Source organism: Pseudoliparis swirei, chromosome 1, assembly GCF_029220125.1.
Source record: "Pseudoliparis swirei isolate HS2019 ecotype Mariana Trench chromosome 1, NWPU_hadal_v1, whole genome shotgun sequence".
Taxonomy (NCBI): Eukaryota; Metazoa; Chordata; class Actinopteri; order Perciformes; family Liparidae; genus Pseudoliparis; species Pseudoliparis swirei.
The window spans coordinates 2,446,490-2,472,738 of record NC_079388.1 but is presented as its reverse complement, the minus strand read 5'-3'; the positions used below and the strand labels follow the sequence as shown (position 1 = coordinate 2,472,738).

General features: G+C 44.0%; 1 protein-coding gene and 1 long non-coding RNA gene across 4 annotated transcripts in view; both read right to left on the bottom strand.

The window, feature by feature from the left end:
• The window catches only part of pvrl2l (PVR cell adhesion molecule related 2 like), a 350,989-nt gene that overhangs the window by 226,430 nt on the left and 98,310 nt on the right, over positions 1-26,249 (bottom strand). For both annotated transcript variants that reach the window (XM_056412531.1, XM_056412522.1), the window contains exon 2: positions 2,087-2,199. In XM_056412531.1, the coding sequence (XP_056268506.1) occupies positions 2,087-2,199 (113 nt within the window). The remainder of the gene's footprint in view (positions 1-2,086; positions 2,200-26,249) is intronic.
• On the bottom strand, positions 24,478-26,229 carry LOC130192516 (uncharacterized). 2 transcript variants are annotated; one of them, XR_008831403.1, is made up of 3 exons: positions 26,151-26,229; positions 24,667-24,843; positions 24,478-24,515 (listed from the first exon to the last, which is right to left on the bottom strand). It is a non-coding gene; the product is annotated as an uncharacterized LOC130192516 (long non-coding RNA). The 2 variants fall into 2 exon arrangements; XR_008831404.1 differs by lacking the exon at positions 26,151-26,229 and adding an exon at positions 24,984-25,446.

Sequence of the window (26,249 nt, the reverse complement as noted above, 5' to 3'; positions counted from 1 at the left end):
TGGTCCGCAAGAAGTGCCCATCAAGCCAATCCAACTTGTGGCGGTGCTTCAGGAAGCGTGGGGTGACATTTCAACAGATTACCTCAACAAATTAACAGCGAGAATGCCAAAGGTCTGCAATGCTGGAATTGCTGCAAAAGGAGCATTCTTTGACGAAAGCAAAGTTTGAGGAAAAAAATTAATACTTCAAATACAAATCATTATTTCTAACCTTGTCAATGTCTTGACTATATTTTCTATACATTTTGCAACTCATTTGATAAATAAAAGTGTGAGTTTTCATGGAAAACACGAAATTGTCTGGGTGATCCCAAACTTTTGAACGGTAGTGTACATATATACATATATACACATAAATACACACATATATATATATATACATACATACATGTATATATATAATATATGTATATATATATACATACATACATACATATATATATACATACATGTATACATATAATATATGTATATATATACATACATACATATATATATACATACATACATGTATACTTATAATATATGTATATATATACATACATACATACATACATATATATATATATATAGGTGCGTGTCTATATTCCACAATAAGCCCTCCATGGTGCACGTCAACACATCCACTGAGCGTGAGCAGACCGGATGAGCATCTTCCAGACGTGTGACGGACACGCAGACACGCCGATCCGCCTCGCTGTACCGTCGGATACACACACAGGCAGTTATGAACTTTCCCTGAACAAGTATTGTAATGTGAGCTGTTCTCTCTGCCATCGAATACCGACAAGTGTAATTTCAGTTATAGTAGCAAAATGTCAAACTTATTAAATTAAAGCTGTCGAGAATCTACTGCAAGAGAAAATTAAAGGTCTCTCTAGTCTAGGATCCAGTTTAAAGAACACTATTTGAGTCACCTTAATACCCATACAATATCTGAGATGTGAAAGATATTGATATCTGCTACGGCTGTGATGGGAATCCAGCACAACGTAGGAAACATGACGTTAAACCAAATGGAGCTGATGCTCTCCTGGCTTCTCAAAGCGCCGGCCTGAGTCGATACCAAGGAGCGTCTGAAGTGGTGCACTGGGACGCAGGGCCAGCGAAGTTCATCAATACGTGATTTAGCAAACCTTTAGGACGTGTGCCACGTCTGGAGGGATGGGAGAGACGGAGGGGGGGAGGGGATGAAGGGCGAGATGAGGAAGAGGGGTTGTCCCCAGGACGTCAGCGTGAATTAGTGGCTGAGACTTCCCCCCGTTAGCTGTACCGAGAATCTATTGGGCATTTTTTTTCCCATCTGCAATTTAATTTTTTGTGCGTGAACAAATAGCGTATTGATTCCATCCACAACTCAGAGTGGAGATCATACCAGGAGCAGACGGCGGCTCACAGAGGGCATTGGAAGAGCCACGGGGGGTCAGGGAGGTTGTCGAGCGGGCAGGAGATGAAATACATTGACTTCCAAAAGAGTCAAAAGGTTAGAACCAGATGATCTACGGGTGGACTCGAGTCAAATCCGGCAATGACGAGGGGAGCCGAGATGTTTTGGGATGATGTTCATTGCGTCCAGACGTGTGGTAATGGTCTCATCTCGGTGTGTGCTGGGTGCTCCGGGAGGTTTGACTCCATTTCATTAGTTTCTTTACTTTATTTATGAGTCCGCTACGAGAATAGAGACCTCTGAATGCTAGAAGAGACGTGAGTTTAACCCCTGACCCCTCCCCACTACCTTCCCAGGCTCCATCATCAGGGTTGACGAGTGGTATTACAAAGATATGTACGCATCCCAAAATAACAGAATACATCACACTGACTGAAAGCAACACAAACCTCACAGTAATTATGTTGGGAGAATTTCACGAGCAATATAACAACATGAGGTGGTGAGCAAATGCAGTGGCGTGGTTTTATTTGGAGGCGAGAAGGTCCTTCCTCGTCCTCGTCCTCGTCATCGATTGCAGGTAAAGGGTGAGGAGTTCCCGTTTGGTGCTGCGTCCCCCTCCCCCCTTATCTATCCTACTTAGTGATTCCGAGTAGCGTCGGAAGCTCTGAAGGTCACGGCTGCGCTGCACCGTCCTACCTGCGTGAGTTTGGTTCGGCCTCCTCCGTCGATGAACTCGCAGCGCAGATCGACCGACTCCGTGGGATACGCCTCCAGCTCGTCCTCCACTCGCACCTTCTGAGCGCCGATACCTGGAGGCGGGAGAGAGGAGGGAGATTAACCATCATCCACAAAACCAACATGGTTTTGATTAATTCAACACGTGTGTTTGTTTGTAGAGGAACAAACAGAGGGTACGAGGGGGAAGAGAGAGAGAGAGAGAGAGAGAAGACCTCTTGCTAACGAACAGAGCGACGGCAAGGCCAAACGCAAGATCTCACAATGGAGTGTTTTCCGTTATCCTGACGACAGGCAACACAAACCAAAGCAGAAACACCTCCTACGCGGAGGCATTAACGGAGGATTGAGTAGTTCATTGTGAATCTTTGTTCTCGTCGTGAGGAAGAGGAGCCACCTTCGCATGGTCTGGACGATGGAAGGCAAAGTCTCGGAGAAGGAACGAAAACGAGGGGGAACTAAGAATGAAATCGGAAGAGAAATCAGAAATGTTGCATCAAGAAATCAGATTTAGAGTTCTTGGATCGTGAGCTTCGATAAGGAGTCGTAGCTTCTTTCAGCTCGTGGCCCGCGAGGCGCCGCAAGGGGCCTTCAGGGACACCGCGGCCGCCCTTCAATGGGTTGGAAGGTCAGCGGAAGGCCCCTGGACCTCCTGACGTCAGGATGGAGAGCAGCGATGAGAGAGCGAGCCCCGGGTACAGGTCTGTTCTGACTCCCACAGAGATGAGAGGAGGAGGCTGAGAGCCCAGCGCCGTCCCGACACCGGGCGGTACCTGCCGACCCGCAGGCGCCGTCAGAGTACTGAGGTCGGGAGTCAAAATGACTTTTTCTCAAAATTCATCTCTCATTCTTTGATCAACAAACAGCTAGTGTGAGTAGAGAGCCGGGAGCCCAAATCATGTGTTCAAGACTTCCACTGAACCGAGAAATAAGGGTTTCCAAACGGTCCTCACTGCGGTTCTAGCCAGAAACATCTGCTTCTGAAGAACCCCTCCTTCTTCTTCTTCTTGAAGACAAAGGGTTCCATTAAGAAGGCTTTTCTTCCCAAAAACTATTTTGGGAAGAAAAGCCTTCTTAAAAAGCCTTCTTAAAACACCAAAGGTTTATCAGTTTGAAGTAAAACCCTTGGAATATAAAAGAGTTCTGGGAAGAACCCCCTGGGCTGGTTGGAGATGAAACCCCTTGGAGTATAAAAGGGTCTCGGTAAAAGCCTCATGGTGGGTTCAAGATGAAACTTGGGGAGTATCAAAGGGTTGTGGGTAGCAGCCCATCGGTGGCTATTTGACAGCATACAACATCCAGAGTGGGTTCTTGGTGGAACCTTTCACAAACGGTTCTCGGTATAATCCTTTATATTGGGCTCTGGGTAGAACCTTTGTATAGGGTTCTGGATAGAGCTGGGCAATATGGGAAACTAATATCATAGTAGTTTTTAGCCAATAACCTCAAGATCAATATGTTGTGACGGTATTGTAGTAATTATGGCTTTTACAAGAAAGGAAACAATATGCGATAGCTTGTCTCACAATATGGATGTTATATCCGTGTCCAGCCGTGGTTCCAGGTGGTTCTACCGGGAATGAAAAAGAGTTCATCCCCGGGGACGAACCCAAGAACCCTACATGGTTTCCCTTTTGCAGAAACAAAGAAACACAAACACTGTGGTTGTGATACTCTAGCAGTCGTAGTATAACAAGTCACAGATAGATACTTTAAACTGGATATATATATATATATATACATATACATATATATATAGATATACTGTAGATAGAAAAAGATATATATATATGAATATCAATCTATATATATAGATATAGATATATAATATATATATATATATACAGATACATATATATATACTGTAGATAGAAAAAATATATATATGAATATCTATCTATATATATAGATATATAATATATCTATATATATATACAGATACATATATATATACTGTAGATAGAAAAAAATATATATATGAATATCTATCTCTATATATAGATATACATATAATATATATATACAGGACTGTCTCAGAAAATTAGAATATTGTGATGAAGTTCTTTATTTTCTGTAATGCAATTAAAAAAACAAAAATGTCATGCATTCTGGATTCATTACAAATCAACTGAAATATTGCAAGCCTTTTATTCTTTTAATATTGCTGATTATGGCTTACAGCTTAAGAAAACTCAAATATCCTATCTCTAAATATTAGAATATCATGAAAAAGTATACTAGTAGGGTATTAAACAAATCACTTGAATTGTCTAATTAACTCGAAACACCTGCAAGGGTTTCCTGAGCCTTGACAAACACTCAGCTGTTATAAATCTTTTTTTTACTTGGTCTGAGGAAATATTAAAATTTTATGAGATAGGATTTTAGAGTTTTCTTAAGCTGTAAGCCATAATCAGCAATATTAAAAGAATAAAAGGCTTGCAATATTTCAGTTGATTTGTAATGAATCCAGAATGCATGACATTTTTGTTTTTTTAATTGCATTACAGAAAATAAAGAACTTTATCACAATATTCTAATTTTCTGAGACAGTCCTGTATATATATATGTGTATATATATGGCACTATGCTGTGATGACAAGACTTACAAGTTCATTCAAGTTAATTAATTTCAACAAATGTATTACAGCAGATGTGCGTGTCTATATATATATATATTGTAAGTCTTGTAATCATGAGATGGGAGAGACAATGCCTCGATGACACAAAGGAAGAAAACACAAAACAGGAGGAAGCATGGGAGCGAGAGCAGAGAAGTTGTAATCCTCCGTTAATCTCGTCCGAGTCCAGCGGCTCGATGTGTTTGGCAGCTTGCAAACACGACCGGGGGACATTGTTCAAAGAGCCTCTGATCGTCCGCCTTTCAATCCACTCGCTCTGCTCCAATGAGCCTCATCGTCAACCCAACAGATAATGACGCCTTGCCTCCTCCCCTCTTCCTGCCCTGCTCCTTTAGCTGCCCTCTGCTTGGTGGTGATCCGGACCCCCTGCCGTGAACCCCCCCCCCCCCCCGCGCTGACCCGGCATCAAATCCCACCGAGGCCTTTTTCTCCACCGCCTCCCCGCTGCCCTCAGTCAGCCTCTGCGCCTGTGAAGATAAACATTTGTGCGGGGAGCCGACCTCTCGCTCCACGAGGAGCCGGCCGCATGCAGCCCCGGGTGGCTCAGTGAGGAAGCCTCTTAGTGAGTGAGGAATTGATGAGGACAATGTGCTACATGACAAGTGGGCCTGAGAATGAGCCGTGGCAAACACAGCCACACGGCCAAAGAATGCAAAGTGTGTGTGTCTGAGTGTGTGTGTGGGACGGGGGGGGCACGTGTGCAACCACATGGTCGCCCACGCATGCACGACTGACTTTTGTGTGTCGAGGCGTGTGCTTCCAAGTATGTGTGTTTGTCATATGACTTGTGGGGACATGAATATGTTCACACACTCACATTGTGGGGACCGCCTTCCTTTTGGGGACAACGTTCAGGTCCCCATAAACAATTTAAAGTGAAGACTTAGGATAAGTTAGGATACGGTTGGGTTAAGGTAAAAAAGAGCAATAATGAACATTTTCGAGCATTCATATAAATTATATGTGTAAAGATATAGCAGAGAATAAAGTCCCTCCCCCTATGTGTGGGATGTTGTATTACATAGCCACTTTTCCTGCATGTCGTGCCCCATATGGGGGATACGGCTGATATTTGCCCCGCGATAGCCCCCCCCTCCCGTTAAACATTGTTAGCTCAGTCAGCACGTTTGCCGTCGTTAGCGCTGTTAGCACCGCTAGCTCCTAGCACCACTAGCTTCTAGCACTCCGACTCAGTTCCGCCGCGTTGAGAGACTTTTTAGAGGCAATCAGAATCTCGTCTTGTGCACCTTTTAAAAGGTCTCCGGGAAATGAATGTGAGTAAATGTGACGTCCTCCAGAGCGACGGCGGGCATGATTACTGAGCATCGGAGTGTGTGGGCGCATTAATCTTGGTGGTGATGTGAGTGCATACGAGCCTGATTCAGCTAATGAACCAGAGTCTCTTCCCTGAGGGACACAATGGGCTGTCAACCATTCCCCCTGTGAGACACACACACACACACACACAATGTGTGTACGGGCCTGAATCAACAAGAACAGCAGCAACAGAGCATAAGTTCATCTCGCTCCACGTTATTTAGCTTCCCCATCCGTCACATTATTCTTCTACTTTCTTATTCTATCATGCACAAACTCACAAATGTATTCCTTTCCAATTAAAACACGCAACTCCCACTATTGAAAGAGAAGCTTATCCGCACACACACACACACACACACACCAAAGCCACAAAGCTTGGGGTTATTCATAGTGGTCTTATGTGATGCAAGGGGGAAATTATGACAACAGAGTGAGGAAAAAAGAGAGGAAGAGGGGATGATGGAGAAGGAAAAAGAGGAGCTGAAATCAAAATGCTGAAAAAGAGTTTGAAAGGGGAGGAACATGAAGAAGAGGAATTCACAGGAAAGCGTAGAGGCAACGGAATGAAAGAGTAGCGCAGAGAGAGAGAGAGAGAGAGAGTCAGTTTTTCCTTCAAGCAAAGAAGCGACGAGAGGAACGACTGAAGCAGAGAGATGGAGACGGAGGGGAAGAAGGCCGACTGGAAAGCAGCGAGAGCGTTGAGGAATGAAAGGAGTCCACAGAGTAGAGCCGTGAGATGGAGCCATGAAGGGATGTGGGGGGGGGGGGGCAGAGTGCATGAGAGCGCATCAGGAACCATTCATTCCCCTCAGACTCTGGCTTCATGGAGACGGAGCTCACTGACTCACTAGCGGAACAGAAAGTGTGCCTCTTGTGGTCGTTTGGAGTAGGGCTCTTTTTCTATTTTAGCATCTGAGCTAAAACTCACACAGATGTGCGTGTTTAAAAAAAAAAAATGTGGGATCTCTCTACATCTCTGATTAATACTCCCCCCCCCCCCCCCCCAACAGGCTCGTAGCTTTCAAACACATTTGACAGAATTATTCCTCATCACTTTAAAAAGATGTTCCAACACACCAACACCGTTCTCCCGAGTGATCCAGGCGCCTCGCACACGGCGCAACATTAGCTTCAGACAGTGGTTGCCAGGCTGGCAACCATGCAGGCGTCCTCTACGGTTGCCGAAACTGCCAACGGCAACCTGGCAACCCGTCAACTTGCCCTGCGGAGCCCTGCATGGTCTTTGAACATCTAACGAGACACATGGCCGACCAGTGACCACGAGAACCCCGGCAGGACAACACGAGTCCAGTGACGAGGCGATACGAAGGCCTGTCCGCCTCTCGTTCTACAGCCACACAGTTATCTACCCCCCTCCCCCGCCCCCCTCACTGAAGCACCCACTTTCTCCGTTGATACTGACAGTAGTTAAGAGTTAAAACACACACACACACACACACATCCATGTTATCAGGCAGATGTTTGCTCAGCCCATTTTCCCATGATGCGCTCACAACTCCAATTTCCCCACAATTTGCAGCTTACGCTCCTGCAGAAGTCGCCGTGCGGCTCGTGGAGCGTCGTCTCCGATGGAGTCGAGAGAGGAGGGGCAGTGAGCTGAGTGGCAGCCCTCTGCTGCCCCCCCATCCCTCTTCCTCCTCCTCCTCCTCATCTTCCTCCTCCTCCTCTCCCCGATGCACCAGAGAGATGAATCACAGTTAATTGACATTTAGAGGCTGGTGGCATTTGCCTGTTTGCGTGGAGCTTCCCCGCTCGGCGGCGACGGCGGCGTGAGCAACATGCTGATGGGGCTGCACACTCGCTGCACATTAACATCCAGAGCAACGGACGTATAGAGGGGCAGTGAACCGCTTTTTTTTTTTTTTTTAGCCGGGCCTGTCATGATGTCAGTTCTGTCAGCTTTTATCTGGGTGATGGCCAAACAGCTGTCAGAGGCGCTGAAACCGGGAGATTGGAGGCGCTTGTAGAGCCGAGGCATGTTTCCAACAGGCGTAACGGGCGATGAGGTTAATGTCCTTTATTTTCTCTCTCTCGCTTAAATTTCTTCAGACACCATAATTACTGTGAACTAATTAGACTAAAGCCCGCATGATGGTCAGGCATTAAGGTAAAACCGAAAGAAAAAAATTGGGGATTAGAATTAAAGTCCGTCCGTGCACCAATTATATTCATGAGCCGTCTCAAGACTCAGCTAGAACAGTTATATTGTTAAAGGTGAAACTAGTATTTGTCAGAATTAAGCAGTAGAAATACGATGAAAGTATCGCAACGCAGAATCCAAGGAGCCATCTTAAAAAAACTCAAAGCTGCCGGTTGAATTTTATTGGGGCTGTGATGTCACAACTGTCCAACACCGAGACCGCTTCACAGTTTTAATCGTCGACATATAAACAGTTATTTCCAGTCGCGGTGGTCGTGAACAGGAAGTCAGTGGACAGGAAGTGAAGGAGCCGTTGCTTAGCAACGCAATACCGTTGAAAAAAAAGCACTAAAACCGAGGATGAGGATGTCGGAAAATAACTTGAACCGTGAAATACGTAAACACAAAATACAAGTACGCAACTTGAAACGACTCAACCTCCTTTACATGAAAAACAGTCATCCAGGTGTGAGGCCACATCTGTCACTCCGGTGACGCCCGAGGTCACGCATATAACTGTGCTTCTCAAAAAGGTGAAACTGTAAGCGCAGCTACTTAGAACGTTGGCGTTGTTGGGATTTTATGAGAATAATCTCAAAGCAAGGAAAAAATGCAATTTCTTATGAAGTGGCAGAAGGAGCAGAAGGATGGAGGAGGACTAATAGAGTAGATGATAAAAACACAAGTCACGATGACTGATTAATGGAGAAAACATCAACATGGGGTCCTTTGTTATTTATTTAGAAATATATATATAGAAATATACATATACATTTATTTATATATATATATATAGAAATATATATTTATTTAGAAATATATATTTATTTAGAAATATATATAGAAATATATATAGAAATATACATACAGTATATATATATATTTATATACATATATACATTTATATATATATATTTACATTTATAGAAATATATATTTATTTAGAAATATACTGTAAATGTATCTCTTCATTTTGTGTTCTTCTAGGATTCCCTATAAACACGCAGGCCGGGTTGATGGTCTCTGGGTTTATGGTTTAGCTTTAATCCTGAAATTATTTTTATTCTTCAAGATAAGTTTAACATTTAACTTCTAAATATCACCGTGAAACTTTCCCAATTGATTAGTCAGATTAGGACGATAAGTGGTTTTTGTATCCCAAGTTTTCTGAAATGTCATGTTTAAATATTCAAATGAGACACAGTCTTATTAATTATGTGCTAATTTCCTAGAAGCCAGGACATATTTTGAGATCTCTTTTTACCACTCCATAAATCAGAAAGTATTGTAGTGATTTTCGGGATGAAGTGTTGAATAGATCTAACCCTATTCGCCCATTTCAGCCCGGGCTCCCTCCCACCTCGTAGAACTCGGCGGCTCGGCACAGACTATTTATTCATGGCACGAGTAAGGGAGGAAGTCGGGGGATGCAGCATAAAGAGTGTCTTGATTCTCCTTTTAGTTTCCCGTGCGTCTCCATCACTTCCCGGGGAAGACATCCATCTCTTTAGCTGATAAGTGGTCCAGCTTAAAGTCGCTTAATAGAGCTTCTTTTTTTTTCTTCCTGAACACAACTGGCGGGAGTGATGTGAGAGTGCACCGAAACATCTGAACAACGAGATGAATGGAGGAGGAGAAGAATCAAGAGTCGGGTACAACCCCCCCCCTGAGTGTGTCACTACCAGCGGCGTCCTTCTAAACTATGACAAATAAAGATGTGAGCAGCTTCCAGGAGGTCGCATAGAGACACTCTGCTCTGCCTCAGTGTCGCTCCACCCAGTGAATACAGCCGTTACACGGGTCGACACCTCGTCAGATCTGACGCCGATGATGTTGGTGTGAAGGGAAGAGGAAGATGTTGGGGGTTAGGGGGGGGGGGGGCGGGGTATTGAGGGGTTGAATTGGCGATGACTGATAGCTCATAATCAGGAACAAGACACTGGTCAGCAGCACGGTGCTGGAGGAACCGGTTGGAGGGACGGAAATCTGTGAATGTGAGACGACAAAGATGCGGAGACCGTAAGTATTTCAATATAAATTGAAAACAAATTCAAGGTGCTTACTGCAAAGGAAGAACATCACTTCTTATACCGGATCTCATTCTATCAATCCCCACACCTTCTGGTAGATGAAGATAGTTGAAAGATTTCAGATGAATACCTTTTGAATTCAATTGAGATTGACGGCATAAAAGATGTGCTTTTACTAAAGATATGTAGCCCAAATGAAAAGAAAGACACAGTGATCCAAGACCAGAGCTGCCGTTGTGACTAAGATATGGCTTGTCCTGTAAGAACATGATCGGCAGCTTAATTATGCCAAATCATGACAGAAATCAGGCCCTGTCTCTTGAAAAGTGTAGAGACTGGATCCACATCTATGACATCACATCCCAAGAGATAATGCAGGTCTCTGATACATGTTCATGAACAAGGAAGAGCCATTTGAACTTTGCATAGTAGTCGAGGTTTGGCATTGATCTTGAATAGTTGAGGTTAGGCATTGATCTTGAATAGTTGAGGTTGGGCATTGATCTTAAATAGTTGAGGTTAGGCATTGATCTTGAATAGTCGAGGTTTGGCATTGATCTTGAATAGTTGAGGTTAGGCATTGATCTTGAATAGTTGAGGTTGGGCATTGATCTTAAATAGTTGAGGTTAGGCATTGATCTTGAATAGTCGAGGTTAGGCATTGATCTTGAATAGTCGAGGTTAGGCATTGATCTTGAATAGTTGAGGTTAGGCATTGATCTTACATAGTTGAGGTTAGGCATTGATCTTGAATAATTGAGGTTAGGCATTGATCTTGAATAGTCGAGGTTAGGCATTGATCTTGAATAGTTGAGATTAGGCATTGATCTTACATAGTTGAGGTTAGGCATTGATCTTGAATAGTTGAGGTTGGGAGGTTAGGCATTGATCTTGAATAGTCGAGGTTAGGCATTGATCTTGAATAGTCGAGGTTAGGCATTGATCTTGAATAGTTGAGGTTAGGCATTGATCTTACATAGTTGAGGTTAGGCATTGATCTTGAATAATTGAGGTTAGGCATTGATCTTGAATAGTTAAGGTTAGGCATTGATCTTGAATAGTTGAGGTTAGGCATTGATCTTGAATAGTTGAGGTTGGGCATTGATCTTAAATAGTTGAGGTTAGGCATTGATCTTGAATAGTCGAGGTTAGGCATTGATCTTGAATAATTTAGGTTAGGCATTGATCTTGAATAGTTAAGGTTAGGCATTGATCTTGAATAGTTGAGGTTAGGCATTGATCTTGAATAATTGAGGTTAGGCATTGATCTTGAATCTTGAATAACACTGAATGACCTATACTGTATATATTCAAATGTATTCAAGCCTCTCTTGTCCTTTTGATTATAGATGAGGGACTAGCCATTCAGACCAGCACATGTCCACCAACAAGGGGCTGACTTGATTTATGATACTCCACACAAAAGCTATTATTATCTAAATGAATAGGTGGTAGATATGCAATTTAAGTTGAAATAGTAAGGTACCTCAGTGTAGATAGCATCCAACTCCCACCTCTTCAAGTATGTCATCCATTTATCTCTGATAAAAAGGACCCATCTTGTTTGCTTGAGTGCAATGCTAAGTGCACAGCACACACTGCTCTGTGCCTGTGTGTCGCAGCACACTGGTTTGTTAACAGGCAGATGCATCTCTACAGGTGGTCCCTTTAGAAGCAACTCCTATCCGATTGGTCCTCGTGCGTGAGCCGCTCGTACAAACCAATTTGTGCCACGTTTGAGTAATTTGGGACAATTTTCTCTGAGATTCAAATATGAATATATTCAGAAGTGCTCCAGACACCTGGTATGAGCCACATACACAGTGCCTCTCTGGACAGACACATCAGCCGGGGCAGTGGACCAGAGGCTCCTCTAAAAGGGAAGATCAGTGGTGCGATCCCCCGCTCCCCTGACCGGCGTGTCCTTGGGCCGAATACTGAACCCCCAACATGCACCTTGCGTGGTGTCATCAGTGTTGACACCATTGAGAATAGCTCATGGGTCTTTGCTTCTGGGGGATGTTTCTTTGGCATCTGTCAAAGTAATGTTTACATTCTCTAAGAGTTCCTCATACGTCTGCTGACACTGCCTCGTCATCTCTGACAATACATGGATGACCCTTTCCCACACGTCAGTGAACAGGTAGATGTGGAAAGCAACTTCAGGGGTGTGGATTAATATTCATGATTGAATCTCACAGTTGGAAAACATCCGGCTGAAACACTTGATTTCTGACATTTGAGAGTTTGGTGAGTCCGACTTCGCTCCGTCGTACGAGCAGACCTCGCAAGGGAAGAGACGTTTTGCATAAAGGCTTTTACACAGCGGGGGTGGATTCATCTGTTCTCCCTGTCATTATTTTATATGTCAATATTCTGTATATCTTTGAAACTGCAATTTGTGGTCATGAATACTACATACAGAACGTGAATATTACTCTTCGAAAAAGAGGTTGATTTGTTGTTGCTTCTGCTCATCATCTCATATCTAACATTCACTCATGTGATAGTTATCATGAATTCCTACTTTATATTGGTATTATTTTATTTCCCAAAAAATGTTGAATTAGTTTTTCTCACATACACCGAATAATTGGAAGCACCAAATCTGAATGTAACAAGCAATAAAGAAATTGCTGCACCAAAGCAGCATCAAGGCAGTATGGCAGTATTCAGGCAGTATTGAGGCAGTATTGAGGCAGTATTCAGGCAGTATTCATGCAGTATTCATGCAGTATTGAGGCAGTATTCAGGCAGTATTGAGGCAGTAGTGAGGCAGTATGGCAGTATTGAAGAAGTATAGAGACCGTATCGAGGCAGTATCTGGACAGTATTAAGGCAATGTGGCAGTATCAAGGCAGTATGGCAGTATTTAGGCAGTATTGAGGCAGTATTGAGACCATATCGAGGCAGTATCTGGACAGTATTGAGACATGATGACAATATTGAAGCAAAATTGAGGCAGTATGGCAGTATCGCGGCAGTATTGAGGCTAAAGCGGTACAAACACTGTTGTGCATTCATTTATGGTGGTGATTCCTTCTGCTTATCATTTCTGAAGGCAGTGCTGTTGTTCTGTTGTTTTGTTGTGGCATGGAGAGCAGTTGTGTATTCATATATTTCCAATACATATTATAATCTCGGCCTTGATGAATATGGATTCTGCTGAAGGAGAAGATGTCAAATCAGATTAAGCTTCCCTGATTAACCCGAGTCAGTGGCAAGGGTTCTTCTCAGGAGGCGTTGCTGCATAACAACAGAGAAAAGCCTCTCATTGACACAGGGAAGAGCATCCAGGTAGAGAACAGAGGGTTCCCTACGGGTGGAGAACCGCCTGTTAGAGAGCAGAGGAACCGAGAGCTCACTCCAGAGGGGGGACAGGAGGAAGGAAAGGGAGATGTCCGTACGCCAAGCGGCACTAAAGGATACATCTCCGTCACATCTCGACAAAACAAAAGAATCCACAGCGGCCGCGTCGATTGGCTCTTGTTGTCGGCTTTCATGCGCCTCTTTCTTTTCATGTCCCTGCCTTGTTGATCTCTCCCTCACAGTCCCTCCGAAGGGTTCTGCTTCCCCCGTCCGATGAGCCTCCATTCCACCGCTCAGATCAAAGGCCAGCGAGGAATTCATCTAACGGAATTATTAAAAAAACAGAAAAGAAAAAAGAGGGGAAGAGGATCAAGATATAAAGAAATGGAGCTCCGAACAAATTAGATGGTTATCCAATCTGGGTAGTGAAGATAATCAAAAGGCCAAAGGGAGGGTGGAACTGGGACAGAACATTCCAAAAGAGGACTTGAAATGATACGGATCTCATTTTGTTCATATTGTCGCTTGAATAAAGGATGCTGAGACCGACGTGTAGATTACATGGAACCCAGAAACCACAGGAACCACGACAACGACTCCCACGACCCACAGACCGCCACGTGTTCTCTACTGGTGTATATAGACCACTGAGAGACGACAGAAACAATAACCTTTAAAAGGTTGATGCCAATTGAAACTGGAAAGCTGAACTAAAGTCCGGATTTCTAAACCCACCGTGTAGCAACAGTCAGTCGATGCTCCGGTGTCCTTGTGGAACGTTTGTGTCCCCGATCGTCTCTGAACACACGGCGTGCCCAGAGAAAGCATCCTTTGAGATCAATAACACTTAAGTTTATTAATCTCAGTTTCTAGGATACCGTTCAGCTCAATAGCATCAAAGTCATCGCACCATGAAGGGACTCCTGACGTCCTCATCCACGGGCTGCCTCGGAGTGATGGGACACGCCTAACTGACTGGGCTGCAATTCATAAGACTTATAGTAGTCATTGATCTGTCATCTAATACATGTTTTTATTCAATAAAGTTGAATAAACAGATTGCCGGATTGCTTGTGTGGCGGACCAGGTTCTGACAAGTGGGGCCCGTGTTGAAGCGTCTTAAGTTCTCTCTCTTGACCTCCTTAAAAAGCGCTGTATAAATTAAATGGATTATTATTGATAGTAGAGCTTTAACGGTACTATCATTTAAAACTCAAAGAACTGATAACACGTGCTGCCTTTAAATATAAAATGAATGAAAAGGAGGCAGGTTCCCAACAATGTTAATGTTTCTTAAATTAACTCTGTTATGTCACTGTCTCTTAACTTTTACTTTATTTTAACTCGTCTTGTTCTGTGTTTTGTTTGTAACTATGTGTTTCATATGTTGCTGCCTGTCTTGTCCAAGTCTCCCTCAAAAAAGTGATTTTTAATCTGGTTAAATAAAGGTTTAATACAACAATTAAAAGAGAAACATATTGTGGTCACATACGAATGTCTTACTCAGCGCTTGGTTGGAGTGTAAAAAAACAAGATGGCGACGGAACCAATATGGCGACAGAACCAAGATGGCGACGGACAAAACACTGACCTCGATGCTTCACGACCACAAACCAACAGGTGACGTCAGCACACTCCATGTGCCTGAGGGTGACTTTAGGCCCTGACCGGCAGCTCTGCTTCTTTCAGTGTGTCCCCATGTTGTCTTGGCCGGGTTTGATTTTTCCGATCTCTTTTTTGCCGATCTCTATTCTTCCGATCTATTTTTTTCCGATCTCTATTTCCGGTCCGGCCCCGTGTTCGTCCTCCGTGTCCAGCTATGTCTCTCTCTCTCTCTCTCTCTCTCTCTCTCTCCCTCTCTCCCTCTCTCCCTCTCTCTCTCTCTCTCTCTCTCTCTCCTCTCTCCCTCTCTCGTCCACCCACAAGCACAATCAGGTGTGTTTAGCGTCACTGTCACAAGCTCATTAGCGATTACTTACATGCAAGTGCCTCCTCTGCTGCGGCATGATCCGCCTATTAACTCTCGCCCCGGCACACTAAAAGGCTTTATCACACAAGGGAAACCGTGTGTGTGTGTGTGTGTGTGTGTGTGTGTGTGTGTGTGTGTGTGTGTGTGTGAGAGAGTTGACACCTGCCCCTCTCGTGTTCGCTTCATATCCTCGATTATAAAAGAGATTGCATGTTACATTACCTCCAATTGAGAGGGAGGGATGAATGCTACACACACATTGTGCATGATGTAATCACAGCACCACTTATCCAGCCTCCAGCATGTGTCCCATACTGATTCAGACCGACCAGCAGGTTTAGTGTGAACCCCGAACTGAGGCCATGTGACCGAACCATCAATACAGAGGAGGACTTAATAACCATCAGTTCCAGGCCGAGGCCAGCGGCGGGAAACAGGACTCATTCACAAGAAACCAACCGGCACACAGCCTGAGCCGTGTTTCACCTCATCATGAAACCACAAAGCAAGGTGTGGGTCAGGAGTGCCGGGGTGTCGGCGGCGAGTCACCGGTCAGACGGCGGCGCTCCGACAGGGGGGGGGGGGCGGCTCGGTCCGCCTCTCTTCAGTGGAACACGGAGACCGAGCGAGGCCGGCGTGGCCGAGCTCTGAGCTCCGAGACGTAATCACCGAGAACAAGAAGCAAGTGGCAAATAACGGGATGACACACGCTGAACACAGATTAATCAGGACGATCGGCCGAGGAGCGCCGGCTAGGGATGAGAATTGATAAGATTTTAACGATTCCGATACCTTATCGATTCCTGCTTATCGATTCGATTCCTTATCGATTCTCTTATCGATTATTTTGGGCAAGGGGTGAAAAAAAGAGCACAAACGGGTTTATTCACATTAATTTTCTTTTATATAATGCTGCACACACACAGTATGTATACATACACATTTACTTTTTTTAAATCACAAAAAACATTTATACGATATTACTCTTGAACTTAAAATAAAACTTACATAACTTAAATAAAATGTATTCTGTTTAATTTAAACATGTTCCTAGAAATTACAGTGCTCCTTCCTTTTTTTAAAAGGGTATATGAACTGAGCTGCCAAAAATGAAACTAGCAGTGGCAAATACCAAGTGTGCACCATCAATTGTATGGATCATCAACAATTCTTGTGCAGAAAAATAAGCATGTCTGCTTTCTCCGGGAGGATACGCAATCTCTCAGGACTTATTGTGTCTCCAGCCGTGGAGAACACTCTCTCAGATGGGGTGGAGGATGCCTGAACACAAAGATATGAGGAGGTGTACAAGACGTGCTGTAGCCTGTGACCCAGACAGACCACCAGCCTCTGAACCGGTCTGACTCTGAACCTCATCAGCTAAATGGGATGGCAATGGAGATTATTTATATAGTGAAAGCTGGTTTACACAATGAAACAAATGGCACGAACAAAATCGCTGAATTTGCTGAGCTGACATAAGCCACATTAAGAGGGGAGGCAAACACGACCTCGCCTCAATGTAGGGTGACAATGGAAGATTCTGTAGCTAAGCTAGCGTAGCTATATGCTAAGTTTAATAATGGATTAAAAATAGATATGCTCAGTTTAATAATGGGTTAACACGATAACGCGAACGTTTGCTGATAACACACGCCCTCCGATAATTAATACCGTTACGATCAAACATTTCTCAAAACTGGACTTGAAATCCAAACGTGACGCGATCGATAATGGGAGACCAATGCCGGAGCTCAAATGTGTGCTTCAAACGAAGGACAGAAGATAACTTGATCGACTCCACACAATAAAGGCAAATTGCTTCACACAGTGAGTGGTTGTGATCACTTCGGAGGAGTTTACCTTGGACAGAAAGAGATGAAGCGCCGACGTTAGCTGAGCTGCTGCATCGAACACGTGACATTCCTGTCATTTAATTCCACGCTGTGTTCAAATGCTTCTTCATATTAGTTGTATTTCCTCCCTTCGACGAAATAGATTTTTGACACACGTTACAAGTGGCGTCGTTGTCATTTTGTCTTGTGAAATAGAGCCAAACTTTAGAGCGCTTCTGCCTAGTTGCCATGTTTGCTGCAGTCTGAAGAAACTAAAAAAGTTCGCGCATGCGCAAATCCACAGAGGACCGTTAGCAGAACCGTTAAAGAATTTGGCTAACGATCCCAAACAATCGGTTCACTGGGAACCGGTTCTAAAACAGAACCGGTTCTCGATGCCCATCCCTAGCGCCGGCGCTAATGATGCCGCTTCTGGAGAGTGGCGGCGACGCTCGGGGGAGGAGGGGGAGACAAGTGTTTACAGAAATGAGATTAAATGAAATTAAATTAGGGGCTGGAGCAGAGGGCTCCGGGTGCACTGGAGGCCACTGGAGTGTTTCCAGGCTGTGTGTGTGTGTGTGTGTGTGTGTGTGCGTCGTCTGAGTTGAGCTCCACGTAAGATATCAATAAACTAATAAACAGGTTGAGATTGTTGTGTGTGTGGGTGGCGGAAGGGGCGGGGCTTCAGGGCACTGCAGGGTTAATAGACATGCCGGTGTGTTCATGTGTGTGAGCTCACCGTGATATGATGTCACACAGGTCGATGACACACACACGTGATCATATAGAGTCAATAATCCAGAGCCTCTTAAATCTCGATGGGAGAAATTAATCTCACAAAGAGTAAAAAGTAAATAATAAAAGATTCTTGGATATTAGGTAACCATGCATCGAGAGATCATCGCTCACAGGGGGAGGAGTCCCGTTGAGGGGGAGGGACCTAATCACGGATGAACCCCTCGTTGCCCCCTGCCCTAATCCAGACCTGACCCCTAATCCAGACCTGACCCCTAATCCAGACCTGACCCCTAATCCAGATTTGACCACTAATCTAGACCTGACCCCTAATCCAGACCTGACCCCTAATCCAGACCTGACCCCTAATCTAGACCTGACTCCTAATCCAGACCTGACCCATAATCCAGACCTGACCCTGAATCCAGACCTGACCCCTAATCCAGACCTGAACCCTAATCCAGACCTGACCCTGAATCCAGACCTGACCCCTAATCCAGACCTGACCCTGAATCCAGACCTGACCCCTAACCTAGACCTCACCCAGAATCCAGACCTGACCCTGAATCCAGACCTGACCTCTAATCTAGACCTCACCCAGTATCCAGACCTGACCCCTAATCCAGACCTGACCCTGAATCCAGACCTGACCCCTAATCCAGACCTGACCCTGAATCCAGACCTGACCCCTAATCCAGACCTGACCCTGAATCCAGACCTGACCCCTAATCTAGACCTGACCCCTAATCCAGACCTCACCCAGAATCCAGACCTGACCCCTAATCCAGACCTGACCCTAAATCCAGACCTGACCCCTAATCCAGACCTGACCCTGAATCCAGACCTGACCCCTAATCTAGACCTGACCCCTAATCCAGACTCCTCCCCCCAGCGCCCGAGGGCAGACTGGAGTCCCGCCCCCTTTCAGAGGTCCATGTTCTCTTTGTACACATCGTTTCCTGAACACGCCGCGCTCCCATTGGACGGAGACTCCCATGTGTCTCTGCTCGCCCTCCTCTCTAGTGTGTGTGTGTGTGTGTGTGAGTTGTGATTGTGTGTGTGTGTGTGAGAGCGTGTTTGTGTGAGCTGTGATTGTGTGTTTTTGTGTGAGTGTGTGTGACCTCACCATATCTATTATCTTTGCAGATATCAAGATCACATCCAACAGCAGCACGGGCCGCTTCCTGTGTGTGTGTGTCTTTGATCTCTGGCTGTCCTTGCCCTCCCCTCTCTCTCTCTCTCTCTCGCTCTCTCTTTCTAGTGTAAACACACACACACACACACACACACACACAGTGAGAGCCTCCAGCTGTGTTCAGTCTCTCTGCTCCAACTGAGAAACGAAGCAGACTGAACTCAACTTGAGCCGTCAGCCTCTCTCTCCTCCCTCTCTATCTCTCTCTATCACCCCTATCTCCCATCTCCCTCTCTCTCCTCCCTCCATCCCTCTCCCTCTCACCTCTCTCTCTCTCTATCACCCCTATCTGCCCTCTCCATCTCCCTCTCTCTCTCTCCCCTCGACATCTCCTCTCTCACCCTCTCTCCCTCCATCTCTCTCTCTCCCTCCTGCACCTCTTCTCTTGCTTCGTGTCCCCTCCCCCTCTCCACACGCCTCCCTCTGACCTCCTCTGATAGTGAGTAGATTAAAACAAGGTGAGTGGCTTCACTGTGGAGGAGAGTAGCGTCCTCATAAATTGAGGAGACAAGTGTCCTCCTCTAGGAGTCAGAGGCCTTTCCCGCTCCACAGTCCGTACTCTTGATTCCTTTCCTTCTCACCTCACGTCTAAATCCCGCCCACAGCCGTCCGTGGCCACGCCTCTTCTGTCGCCACAGGTCAAAGTTCACGAGCATCAGAACACGTCGTGTCGGATATTAAACATGAAGCCAGAGACGTGTCTCCGTCACGAGGCTCCGAGCCACGGCTCTTCATCTACGAGGAGGACGAGGACTCAGGGAGCAAGTCGCCTGGAGACTGAGACTGAGCACGTTAATTAAAGACTGGAATAAAGACACAGCAGGTGTTCCTCCACACACACACACACACGCACACACATACACACACACTCCATGGGCGCTGGCCTCACTGATTTATTAATAACTGGTGAACATCTGAACGTGAACACTAACAAAGTTAACCGACCGCTCTGTCTCTCCTTACATGACTCCTGTTTCCTCGTTCAGCCTTCCCTCAGGCTCCTAGCCCCTCCCTCCTGCTATTCTTGTGTCTCCTTCTCCCTCAGAACCCCCCCCTGAATCTCCCCAAGCTCCGCCTCCTCTCTCAGAACCCCCTGTATCTTCCCAAGCTCCGCCTCCTCTCTCAGAACCCCCCTCTTGATCTCCCCAAGCTCCGCCTCCTCTCAGAACCCCCCTCTGCATCTCCCCAAGCTCCGCCTCCTCTCTCAGAACCCCCCTCTGCATCTCCCCAAGCTCCGCCTCCTCTCTCAGAACCCCCCTCTGCATCTCCCCAAGCTCCGCCCCCTCTATCAGAACCCCCCTCTGCATCTCCCCAAGCTCCGCCTCCTCTCTCAGAACCCCCCCCTGCATCTTCCCAAGCTCCGCCTCCTCTCTGAACCCCCCTCTGAATATTCATATGGAGACTCTTTACAAGGTGAGCCTCGAGGATGAACTGTAGTGGTGGATGGACTCAACGCTGGAGGCTGAAGGCTAATAGAGTTATAAAATACCCCACTGACTTTGAACACACCATAAACCATCAATACTAGCGATGGCATTTATTTATATTGTTTTATGTATTGTTCTTCAAGACCTACTTTAAAGCGTCACTTTGTTTAAAACGTAACCGTTTTCGTCTTCTCCCACATTAATATATACAGTATATATATATATGTATATGAATAAATATAGACTGTATTTATATATACAGACTATATATATATATGACAAACTGTCATATTTATATATATATAAATAAATATACACTGTATTTATACATAGACTGTCGTATATATATATATATATATATATAAATAAATATAGACTGTATTTATATATATAGACTATCTATATATTTATATATATCTATATATATAAATATAGACTGAATTTATATATATATAGACGGTCATATATATATTAATATATATATATATAGACTATCTATATATTTATATATATCTATATATATAAATATAGACTGTATTTATATATATAGACGGTCATATATATATATAAAAATATACACCTCATATATATATATATGTATTCTCTGTGCATATTGAGGCATGTTAGATGCGTGGTCTGATTTAGAGCTAATGAGTCGAGTTGTTTTTCTCCCATCATGCACGGCTCCATCACGCTTTAACTCTTCCCCTCTGTCCCTCTCAGTCTTTTATCCAGCGCTGTCGCTCTCATTCTTTTCACTGTCACTCTCTCCCTGCTGGTGCTGTATGCGGCTGTGTGTGTGTGTGTGTGTGTGTGTACGCTTTTATAAAAGTGGCGTAGTGAGGAAATTAAAAAGAGATTTAGCGGTTTCTGTGTGACAGATGGAAAATGAAGTGTGTATGTTGGATCGTTAAAAAACACATTCTGAGTATTATTTCAGTTGTGTGTGTGTTTAAGTGACAGAGGCCAGTAGCAAGGGCGAGAGAGCAATACGGTGACACAGAGAGAGGGGGGAGGGGGGGGGGGGTGAGCATGGGACTGTAAAGTACTTAGACTGCATGCGTGAAGAAGGGCACTGCATGGAGGTTACGGTATAATATGCATCTGTTCGGGTTAAATCCCAAGAAACTAAACACAAGTGCAGAGAGACCGCCCCTTTAAATACATCCTACTGCTTTTCCAGCAATGCATGCTGGGAAAAACTCCCTATAAAAAAGCTACATGAAATCTACCTGCTTTTTTAGCCATTTCAATTGTTACGCAATCCTGCAAAGGACCAAATAAATGGTGAACGGCAGGAAACCGGCCCGGTCTCCCATGTTGAGACTCCGCCCACTCCTCCTCTCTACCTCCATCTGCCTGATGGATCCTGGAGGTCTCCATCGTGGAATATGCCTACTACCAACTATTCATACACTCTGTCATACTCATTCATTGTGTTGTTACTGTATTTTAATTTGTGTGTAATGATTCCTTCTGGTCACATGACATCTATTGTTCTGTCCATCCTGGAGAGGGATCCTCCTCTGTTCTCTCCTGAAGGGTTCTTCCATTTTTTTCAGGGTTGTTTGGGAGTTTTTCCTGATCCGATGTGAGGTCAAAGGTCAAAGATGTCTATATGTACAGATTGTAAAGCCCTCCGAGACTAATTTATAAGTTGTGAAAATGGGCGATACAAATAAACTGTATTAAACTGAACTGAATTGAATCCCCGACAGCCTTTTTTGATTCATGCGACGTGTGATTGGTCCTTTACGGCAGCACCTCAACCCAACCCTGAACGCGGGAGCGTCAGAGCCAACGCCAGGAACAGCGCTAACCAAAAGAGGAGGCGGAGCCATCGGCTCTACCCTGGCCGGGAAGCAGAGGCTGCATTACTCATCCTCTATGGCTCCTATGGAGGGATTCATCATATCTGGAACCGTAGGGTGGGCGTTATCCTTCCGTGACAACGTAGTCCCACCAATGGGGGGGGGGGGGGGAGTTAGCTAGCTATAAAGTACTCTATTGCTATCGGTATCACTTTTCTGATATCTGATATGGGTTTTATTGTCATTGCATACACTGTAAGAAAAAAACCCGTAAAAAGAAGGTCAAATGAGTGGCAGCTACGGCTGCCAAACAAAAACCGTAAATTTAAGGTAAAATACCTTACTTCAAATAAAGGACGAAAACCATAAATTTACAGTAATTTTCATTAAAGATTTTGCAGTGAAATTACTGTTTTTTTACAGATTTTTCCTGTAATATTACAATCAAACACCTTAATTAAAGTGATATTTCTATAGGTTCTGCAGTGAAATACTGTTATTTTACAGATTTTTCCTATATTATTACAGTCAAATACCTTCAATAAAGTGATATTTCTAAAGGCTTTGCAGTGAAATACTGTAATTTTACAGATTTTGCCTATATTATTACAGTCAAATACCTTCAATAAAGTGATATTTCTAAAGCTTCTGCAGTGAAATACTGTAATTTTAGATTTTTGCCTATATTATTAGTCAAATACCTTCAATAAAGTGATATTTCTAAAGGTTTTGCAGTGAAATACTGTAATTCTACAGATTTTTCCTATATTATTACAGTCAAATACCTTCAATAAAGTGATATTTCTAAAGCTTCTGCAGTGAAATACTGTAATTTTACAGATTTTTCCTATATTATTACAATTAAACACCTTCGATAAAGTGATATTTCTAAAGGTTTTGCAGTGAAATTCTGTGATTTTACAGATTTCTCCTGTATTATTACAATCAAACACCTTCAATAAAGTGTTCAATTATTATGAAATATAAGCTTTTGAGATTACTGTGAAAAATCTAAATACATTTAAACATCTAAAAAACTTTCAATGTTTCAATTTAACTAGGGGTTAGAAACTTAATTACAAAGAAAGTACACACCAATATTGATTTTAAAACATTTTATTTAATGTACATTTTCAAAATCAACCAATTATTCACCATCAGTTGATAAGTCAAAGCAAAACATACAAAAGGTCCATAAATATTTACCAGAAGTGACAGTGCAGATAAAGAACAATCTTCCAAATTTCCAGTAATCAGCCAGATCCTCGGTGCATCTGGGAAAAAAAGAGAAGGACAAACAAATTCACTGGAAAGTCCTTAGAAAGTTAGCTTTGTTTTCTTACCATTCCTTTAAACAAGCTTAAACAAACTATTTTGAAATTGTCTGTACCAACAGTTGCCGTTATGAAACATCCTGTCAATCTGAACACAGTCAGCTTTTAGAATGATAGTAATTAAATGTTTACCTATTTAAAGATGCACCTAGTGCATGTCTTAGCACTTCCATCAGAAACACATTTCAATAACTTCATGAGTCACAAACCATAGCAACAGCAAGCCTGTCCAAGCCGTGTTCATCACGATTTAGTGCCCTCTTGAAACATCTTTTCTTAATTTGCAGCGCTTTTCTGTACCGCGTTGTGTCATCTGAATTTGCAGCGCTTTTTCTAAATGCTGCACATGTGCTGTCAATTTGATGAAGTTGTTTTCTTAATTTGCTTGTGTTTTGTGTATTAGCATGTTTTATTAAGTTGCAGTGCCCTGACCTCTCAGGGCCACCGTACAACTCAAAGGAAGGAAGGCCGAAGGAAAAGCTACCCAGTTTTTATGGCCAGTGGGGGAAATGTCTAAAAAGTGCTTTGCTAAGATCATTAAAGTACTTAAGAAATAATATATATGCTGCAGTGGATACTTACACAGTGATGGACTTTGGGTGTTTTCCCGTCAATGCTTGATCTGAAAAATGTAAGCAAGTTTTGCGCAATTAGTTATTATCAGTGTTGAAAAGGGTAATGTGAAAATGAATCAGAAAAACTGCCACCACATATTTTAGTTTGAGTTGTGCTGGCACCCATCATTTGCTAGACTGAACTACATCACCGCTTACCTCAATTTAGCCTCGACAAGACTGGTGTCCGAATCATTGGGTCCAGACTGAAGACAGGTGGGGACAGAATCTCATGCTGACATGTCCAGGAAACTGGAACTTAAGGCAGGCGTAGTCATCATTACTGCTTGAAGACTCACAGGTCAACCGGTTGTCTGTGGGCTGACATGATTCTCTCTACAGCCAGAAAAAAGACAAAATAGAAAAGATTAACAATAATAATATAACTTTAAATAGCATTTACAACATAAAAGTGGTTCTAACAATAACGATGTATTCTGTTGTTAAATTAAGACACTGAACTTAAAACAACTTACTTCCGTTTATCCTTGACAACTTGTATCCGATCATGGTTAACTAAATGTTCTACTTCTTAATTACATAAATGTAAACATCGACTCAAAGGACACTCTTTGGTGACGTCCTCATCTGATAATGTGGACGGTAAATGAAGATTTGATCATGAAACCATCCCCTCACTGGACAGCTCACGGTGCTTCTGAGGAGCTGTGAGCTGTCATGTCCGCCACAGCGCAGTTATAAGCGTCATGTTAACAACAGTCACGTGAACAGAGTCCCGACCACGTCAACAGCATCACGTAAAGAGCGTCACGTTAACAGAGTCCCGACCACGTCAACAGCATCACGTAAAGAGCGTCACGTTAACAGAGTCCCGACCACGTCAACAGCATCACGTAAAGAGCGTCACGTGAACAGAGTCCCGACCACGTCAACAGCATCACGTAAAGAGCGTCACGTGAACAGCAGTCCCGACAGCATATGACACAGCGCAGTATAAAGCGTCATGTTAACAACAGTCACGTGAACAGAGTCCCGACCACGTCAACAGCATCACGTTAAGAGCGTCACGTTAACAGCCGTCCCGACAGCATATGACAACACAGCGCAGTTTATAGCGGTCACGTGAACAGAGTCCCGACGTCACGTGAACAGACACGTACAATAACGTGTCTGGTCACGTGACTGTCGACTGGACGCTCGGTATTTGTGAGCTCGTCTGTACATGTCTGCTTGGAACCAGTTTCAAAGCACTTCAATGAAATCGTGGTTATTAGATGAAGTGTGTAGCACGTGACCCCTCAGGTGTCTTAACCCACCTGCCACTAATGAACCTATAACACGAGCGTTAGCTAAACATCACCTGGGCTAACATGTGTAAAGTAAGCTAATGTTGGCTCTTTCAACACAGAAACAGACAACCTACGTTACATCGACGATGTTAAAGAAACGTGAACACACTTCACACTGAACAGATAGCCAAGTTAACTTACTCTTGATGTCCAAGGCGACACAGAACTGCAGAAAACTATGCCTCGAATTCAAAAGTAGCTACCCGCTAGCTCACATGAGGCTAGCTCAACCCCTCACCAGAGAGCCGAGTAGAAACCTCAAAGTGTCACTAACGTTGCTCGTTCAATACAACAACGTTACTCTCTGAAATTAAATTAAGTTGGCATTCTTACCTCAAGAAGAGATGTCATGTCAGGAGGCTGTCGTTCCCTCTGTGGCGTTTCCTTAGTCACTGAAGCAGGAGAGCAGCGCAACTCAAACTGGGAGAAGTG